The sequence below is a fragment of the Pipistrellus hanaki genome (genome assembly GCF_964339955.1).
Source record: "Pipistrellus hanaki genome assembly, chromosome: 6".
In the NCBI taxonomy this organism is placed as follows: Eukaryota; Metazoa; Chordata; class Mammalia; order Chiroptera; family Vespertilionidae; genus Pipistrellus; species Pipistrellus hanaki.
Window position 1 is genome coordinate 64,912,666 of NC_140508.1, and position 7,622 is coordinate 64,920,287.

The 7,622-nt window shown below is 43.4% G+C and overlaps 1 protein-coding gene across 1 annotated transcript in view; it reads right to left on the bottom strand.

The window, feature by feature from the left end:
- Positions 1 to 6,046, bottom strand: part of ARFGEF2 (ARF guanine nucleotide exchange factor 2) — an 85,453-nt gene extending 79,407 nt beyond the window's left edge. The window contains exon 1 of the mRNA XM_084886926.1: positions 5,704 to 6,046. Within this exon, the coding sequence (XP_084743052.1) occupies positions 5,704 to 5,956 (253 nt within the window). The 5' untranslated portion in view covers positions 5,957 to 6,046. The remainder of the gene's footprint in view (positions 1 to 5,703) is intronic.
- Positions 6,047 to 7,622: the final 1,576 nt, after the last annotated feature.

Consider the following 7,622-nt stretch of genomic DNA (forward strand, 5'->3'; position numbering starts at 1 on the left):
ACCATTACAATAATCCTGTGGCACAGGTATTTTTACCTTTATCATCTCAGGAAACTCAGGCTCAAAAAAGCTAACCTATTAGCTCAGGTTCACAGGACTAATGAATAAGCAAAGTTTCAAACTCAGTTCTCAATGAATATTCCACCATTCCAATAAATAAATACCTTTCAATAACCAAAATCCAATTTTTAGATGCTGCTTCCAGAGAGATGACCTCCTCTCAAAGAATCATTATAAAACTTTTCAACAAAGAGTAATCTGCCAGGCTCTGGAGTCCCGTTATTCCTCAGAACTTTTATATATACAGCATTCAAAAACAAAATGCCCAATCAAAATATCAGAATTTGCTAAAATTAAATTATTTTATTCTATATATCATTTTAAAGTCTTACTATATCTGCTATGACAATTTAGGGATTTTAAAAATATTTATTTTTCAAATTTTGCACTGAGGTTCTTCCTAATAGTGAAAAAAGTTATTTTGAACACATCAAAATTAGAACATCATCATCATCATATGGAGGAAAAAGCAATTTACCACCAGATGGATGTATAAATGTTAATTGTGTTTTTTTTGTACATTAATATACAACTAAGATTTATGAATGTACTCTCTTAATTGGCTCCTTCCCAATGACATTTAAACAAATCTTTCATATCTTAAAAAAACATAAACAACAGAAAGAAAACGTCCCATGATCCGTATCTCCTCCTCCCCTTCACACCACAACCGAACTCTGGAAAAGAGTTGTCTGAGATCACTATTTCCTTCCCTCCCACTCATGCCTCAACCCACTCCAGTCTGGTTTCCACCATCATCATGCCATTAGACAGCTCAAGCTAAGCTCTCCAAAGAGCCACATATCTCTTAATCCCATATATTTAACAGTTAAGTAGAAAATCTAAAGATTAATTTATCATTTATGTCAGGCGAGAGCTGTGTTGTATATGTTTCCCCATCTGGCTGTGCAGATGTGGACAAGTTGCTCTCTGGGCCTTGGTTTCCCTTTCCCTACTGGACCCAAGACGGACATCAATTACAGGCCACAACTCCAGAATTAATATGAGAGAGTTTACTGCTGATGAAGAGAGAGAGATGTCATAAATCAGAAGAACTTAATAACTCAAATGAAACTTATGGGAAACCAGCTCTTTACCCTTATTTACCTCTTCCCATTAGTCCATAAATTAAAGTTAACCAAAGACCTATGCAGTAAAACCCTGCAGGAAAAATAGTTGTGATCTTTTTCAGTAGAAGCCTTTCAAATACATCCCAACTATAGAAAATATGGTCTCTTTACTTACTGAGTGGTTTCCTTACAGTAACTTTATCAAAACTTCATTTGCATAGAAACATCACTGCAGTCTAATAACTGTTTAAAGACTTCATAAGAACTTTTATATGGATAAACAATACAGCATTGATAGTAATAGTTCTTGGGCTCTGGAGCCAGACTGCCTGGGTTCACACCCCAGCTCCACTGCTTACTGGCTGAATTATGCTGGCCAACTTCTCTGGGCCTCAATGAGGATAACAGTAAGAACTAAACTGCATGTAAAGCTCATGGCATGTGATGTTAAAAAGTCACTCAACTGGGTGACTACATTAATGATAATTTAGGTTCATCAATTGTAATAAATGTACCACTCTGGTGAGAGATAGTGATAATGGGAAAGGCTATGCATGTGGGGCAGGGGCTATGTGAGAATTCTCTGTACCTTTAATACAATGTTGCTGTGATTCTAAAACTACTCTAAAAAATAAATTCAATTTTTTAAAAGTCATTCAATTACATTTGAAAAACATAGGTATGTTTGCTATTCGCTTCACATATTCTTGATAATGACTAAGAATAATGACAGCAATTATAGAACACTTAACCCTTACTTGGCCATTTGTGCATATTACATTATTAAATAAGATACTGTATCTCATATATATGTAGTGCTAGAACAATTCAGTTGCTGTTTTTCAGATTTCCAGACAAAATTTTCTATGCCCAATTTAAAAAGCACTCAATTATCTTGTCAAATCTACAAATTCCATATAGTTCAAGAGCAGGTACCCTGACCAGGTGGCTCAGCTGCGTTGGAGTGTCATCCAATATACTTAAAGGTTGTGGGTTCGATTCCAAGTCAGGGTATATACCTAGGCTGCAGGTTCAATCCTGGTCAGGGCATGTAAAGAAGGTACTGATTGATATTTCTCTCACTCTCTCTCTAAAATCAATAAGCATATCCTAGGGTGAGGATTAAAAATAAAAAAGAGTAGAAATATAGTTAAGGAGAGATCATGGGGGGAAAATGGCTCTTAAGTAAGACATGAAAGGGAGGTTTAATGATATAATTATGTTACCCAACAGAGGCTGAAAGGTTCAAGATTACTTATATGTCAAAAATTTGTTAACATGATAAAGAGCCACAATGTCCTTGTGGTGATGAATACTCTGATGGGCTCTTCTGATTTCTCCAGATAAAGGCTGGAAGGACACAAACCCCTACTTGGGAGTCTCTATCTATGCATCTGGCATTTAGTGGAGATGAATCAGTGAGATTACTCCAAACTTTTTCCATCTTGATCATCATTGTTTTTACAAGAGACAACCACCCCATCTTCATTGGATTTATTTAGCAATAAACACAATCTTTGTCATGTAATTAAATTCTTATTGCATCTACAAACCAAATAAAGCAAAAAGCCATTGCTGAACGAGGAACCAATGTAGGTTAATATACATTAAGCCAGAGCACTTATAGTTTCTGTGGTTTGTAGCTTAAAATAATAAATATAAGTAATAGCAGCAAGCCTTTACAGAGCACCTACTGCATGCCAAGTTCTTTGCACATGTCAACTAACTTTATAATAACCCTACAAGGAAGGTAGATCTCTCCAAGATCACAAAGATAACAAGTGGAAGGCATGGGAAACCAGTCGAGAGCACACACTCCTAATCCCTATCCAGCAGCCGCTCTCCCCTCCCCTGACAAGCTACACTTGGACTCATATCACAGAAGCTGTTTTCTGTTAAGTGCTCTTCTCATTCAAGCATTTAGACTTTGAGTAGTCATTTAACATTCCTCTTATAAAAAATTAATAATAATCCATATATGGTAACCTCTAAAATACTAGCTATGTTGCAACCCTTCTTCTACACAGGCTCATTTTGGCTCCTTTTACTGGAAAGAGGACTGTGTTCTGAGAGGCAGAGTGAAATCTCACCAGGTACTTGCTATATGATTTCTACTGTTTATAAGTAAAACGGTCATTTTTATGTAACAGCAATAACACACAATTGTTGTCTTAAACAAGATGGCTGGTTCAACTCAACACTAAGCGTAGGTCTCATTATAGCTCCTATTACTCAATTTTATGACGATGAGCCACTGTGTCAATTTGCTATTCACTTAACCTATGGTCGAATTACTTCCTTTACAGGCTTCCTTTACATTCACTACTAACACACTGAACATGCATTTCACAATTTGGGCTGGAAAAATATGAATTTCTGAAGAAAGACATGATCCAAAAATGTCTAATAAGCTCTCAATATTATGGCCCTTTAGGATCCATTTTATAAGTAGATTCCAAGAATGAGATATACAATTTGGTGAAAATTATATATTGTTTTCTGAGGAAGGAATGGAGACTTTTCTGCCAAATAACTATTTAAAAAAATATTTATTGATTTTAGAGAGAAAGGGAGGGGGAGAGATAGAAACATCAATGATGAGAAAGAATCATTGATCAGCTGCCTCCTGCACACCCCCCACTGGGGATGGAGCCTGCAACCCAGGCATGAGCCCTTGGCCAGAATTGAACCTGGGACCCTCCAGTCTGCCGTCCAACGCTCTATCCATTGAGCCAAACCAGCTAGGGCCCAAATAACTATTTTGAATCGTGTAAATGACAATACACTTAAAAGTAATAGTGACAGGATAGAATCCAGGCAGATTTCCAAGTAGAGTTATAAGTACCAGGCTTTTGGCCTAACAAGCTGCTTTGTAGTGCTTACTGAGCATTCCTGATAAAATGATATCCGACCCTTAGCCTTGGTTTTCTGAACAGAAAAGCTTTACAAGTCTAAATCTCAGTAAATTCCTCCACAAAACAACCTCTATATCAATCGTTCTTGACCCCTTAGGGAGTCTGACCCTTATGGGAATCTGATAAAAGCCATGGATCTTCTTCCCAGAGGAGTGGAAAATTCACAAGCCCAGTCCCAGGCCCCAAGAGAAGAATCTCAGCACTGTACCTTGAACCAGATAAAGAGAGAAAGGTGATGGCAATCTCAAACTCTGCAGAAAAGAAAACTTTCCATTTACTCAGTTTGTTAGGAAAAACAGGTCTTTTTACATATTCCAAACCAAAGGCATAGGGGCAGCGAAGCCAGATCTAGTCAATTGTATTGATCCTCACCGCCCAGAACTCTCTTCGCCCAAACTCCACATGGAGTACATGCCTTTCAGTATTCAGTTCAAATGTTACCTCCTCAGGAAGGATTACTTTCTTGACACCTTATCAAAAGCATTCCTTTATTATCACATCTTGCTCTTTTATTTTTACAAAATTACTCATTAGTATTCAGGATGTCTCATTAACTTTCTTATTTACTTATTTTCTCTCTCCTATTAAGAGTATACGCTCTTTAGCCGAAACCGGTTTGGCTCAGTGGTAGAGCGTCGGTCTGCGGACTGAAAGGTCCCAGGTTCGATTCCGGTCAGAGGCATGTACGGTGGTTGCGGGCACATCCCCAGTAGGGGGTGTGCAGGAGGCAGCTGGTCGGTGTTTCTCTCTCATCGACGTTTCTAGCTCTCTATCTCTCTCCCTTCCTCTCTGTAAAAAATCAATAAAATATATTTTTTTTAAAAAAGAGTATACACTCTTTAAAGGGCAACTATCTTGTCTGACTTGTTCCCACGATATATCCTCAGTGCCCATCACAGTGCTTGGTACACAGTGGACATCTGACGAGTATTTGTTGACTTAAAACTGAAAAGTAGGATGCTAATGTTGGCATGAACTATGAAGGTTTTAACTAGTTGTGAGTCAGCGTCCTCTCCCTCTTTCCATAACGAGGGGTCTATTCAACCGGCATCTACCATGTGCCAGGCACCGTAGCAGGTGCAGGGGACCCAGAAGTGAACAAACCAGACGAGTGTCTTTGCTCTTCACCGACTCCCTAACTGGAGTGGAGCGCCCACACAAGTCTCTCCCACACGGTACCTGGGAGACGCAGGAGAACCCTCTCCATTCCTTCCTTGAAGGGAGTTACGGGAGATTCCCCCAAAGAGAGGAACACGTCCTCCAATCCGGCACTTCCAAAGCCAGCGGCCCTCCCCACCTGCTCCGCTCACACAGAACCCCCAACCGGGTGAAGAACAAACTTAAGGCCAGAACTCCATGTGAGTTCCTGAGGGAGGGGAGGAACCAGGAAACGGAGCGCCGAGGAGTGGGGGCCAGTGCCCTCAGACTGGAGGCTGGAGAGCCTGCCGTGGCGGCCACCACAACGTGCCGGGTGACCTTGGGCCAGTCCAGAGGTGCCGGGGCATCAGCCTCCCCCGAGGTGGAGAAGCAGGGCGGCGGGGTGGGACTCGGGGGGCCGGGGGGAGGTGGAGCCCAGTAGGCCGGGCTGAGGGCGAGTGGGGTAACGGCCGACGTGGGGAGGCCGGCGCGGGGCCGGGTCGGAGGAGCGGCTCACCCACCGAGCGCCACCTGGCAGGCCCTGCGCAGCTGGGAGTGCTGGGGCCGCTTCACCTCCTTGTCGGCGAGGATCTTCTCCAGGGCCCGGGACACGAACATGCTCTTGGTCTGGCTCTCCTGCATGGCACCAGCCCGGCGGGGGCTGGGAGCCCCGCGGGCCGGCGGCACGAGCGAGCGGGTGAACGAGGCCGCGGGCCCGGCGTCCCGGCCGGCACCCGCTGCGTCCGTCCGTGCCGCCCCGTCAGGAAGCGACATCGCGGCCCCACAGCGCCGCCATGTTGGATCGCGTCACGTGACCACGTGACTGACGGGGCGCTGCGGCCGCCGCGCGTCCGTCGACCCCGTGACCCCGGCAGGGCGGGGCCTAAGGCTGGGGGCGGGGCCTGGCGGACGGGGAGGGTCGGGGCAAAGGTGGGGGAAGGAAGGAAAGAAGAAGGTGGGGAGGCGAGGGCCAGTGGGAGAAGGCCCGTAGGGACCTGAAGGGCGGAAGAAAGGACGTGATGATGTGGGTGATAGAAAGGAAGCGCTGTATAAGTTTTAGTTTTTAACTACACATTTGTCAATATTTTTATTTGGTGTTTTATCTGTAGGAGTGAAGATTTGCACTTACTCATGTTTAGTGGGTGTCTGAAATTAAAAAACCAGGCAGATACTACTCAAACCTGAACTACGGCCCTAAAGTAAATTGTTTGAGGAAATTAGCTCCCAACAATTATAGGTGCAGAGTTTTTGAAGCATGTCCATATTCAAGTGTAGATCAAAGAAGCTCAACTAAAACGATTGTGGACTGATTGAAATGACATCAGGATTGAGCAAAAAAGGGAGTAAGATGATTAAGACTTGAACTCATGAGAAACTAAGGCAGTGGAAGAACTCAGAACATGTGAAATTCCTTAAATAAATAAAAGTTTATTAACTTAAAAAAAAAAAAAAAAGGGAAGGTGAGGAGACCGAGAGGCATGAGGGCCATGTGAGTGGAGTTAGGGGTGAGGGAGAGGTGAGGAGAGGAGATAGGAAGAGAGGAAGAAAGGGGGAAAAGTTTGGAAAAGAAGAGGATTGGTTAGAGAGTGAGGGAGGTGATAAAGGGGCAAGAGGAGGAGGAGAGAGGGGAAGCCGGGGGAGTAGGAGAGGAGGGGAGATGGTTAGAGAGGAGGGGAGGGGAAGCATGGAGGTAAGAGAAGCAGGGGGAGAGGTGGGGATGGGGGAGAGGCAGGTGAAGGCAGGGAGGAGGTAGGAAGAGGAGAGTTTAGGAGGAGAGCAGAGAAGGAAGAAAAGAGGAGATGAGAGGGATAAAGGGAAGAGGGGGAAGTTGGGACAAGGGAAGAGGAATGAAAGGGAAAAAGAATATGTGGTGTGGGAGGAGGTGAGAAAGGATGAAAAGAAAGCATGGTGGAACATTACAAACTGTTGAACAAAAATAGACAGAGGCAAAGAAGCATTGAGCAGACTGTCAAACTACAGTGGGAAGGTAGGGAAGGGTTTTTTTGGGGGGGTAAGAGATCAACTGAAGGACTTGTATGCATGCATATAAACACAACCAACAAACTCAAGACACTGGGGGCAGGGGGACGAAGACAAATGCCAAGGGGGTAGGGGAGGCCAGGGGGAGGTGGTGGTGGTGGTAGGGAGACATATGTACTACTATTTGTAATACCTTAAACCAGTGGTCGGCAAACTCAGTCAACAGAGCCAAATATCAACAGTGTAATGATTGAAATTTCTTTTGAGAGCCAACTTTTTTAAACTTAAACTTCTTCTAACTCCACTTCTTCAAAATAGACTTGCCCAAGCCATGGTATTTTGTGAAAGAGCCACACTCAAGGGGCCAAAGAGCTGCGGTTTGCCGACCACTGTCTTAAACAAATTTAAAAAAAATAAAAAGAAAGCATGGTGGACGATGGAGAGAGAAAAGGAAATGAAG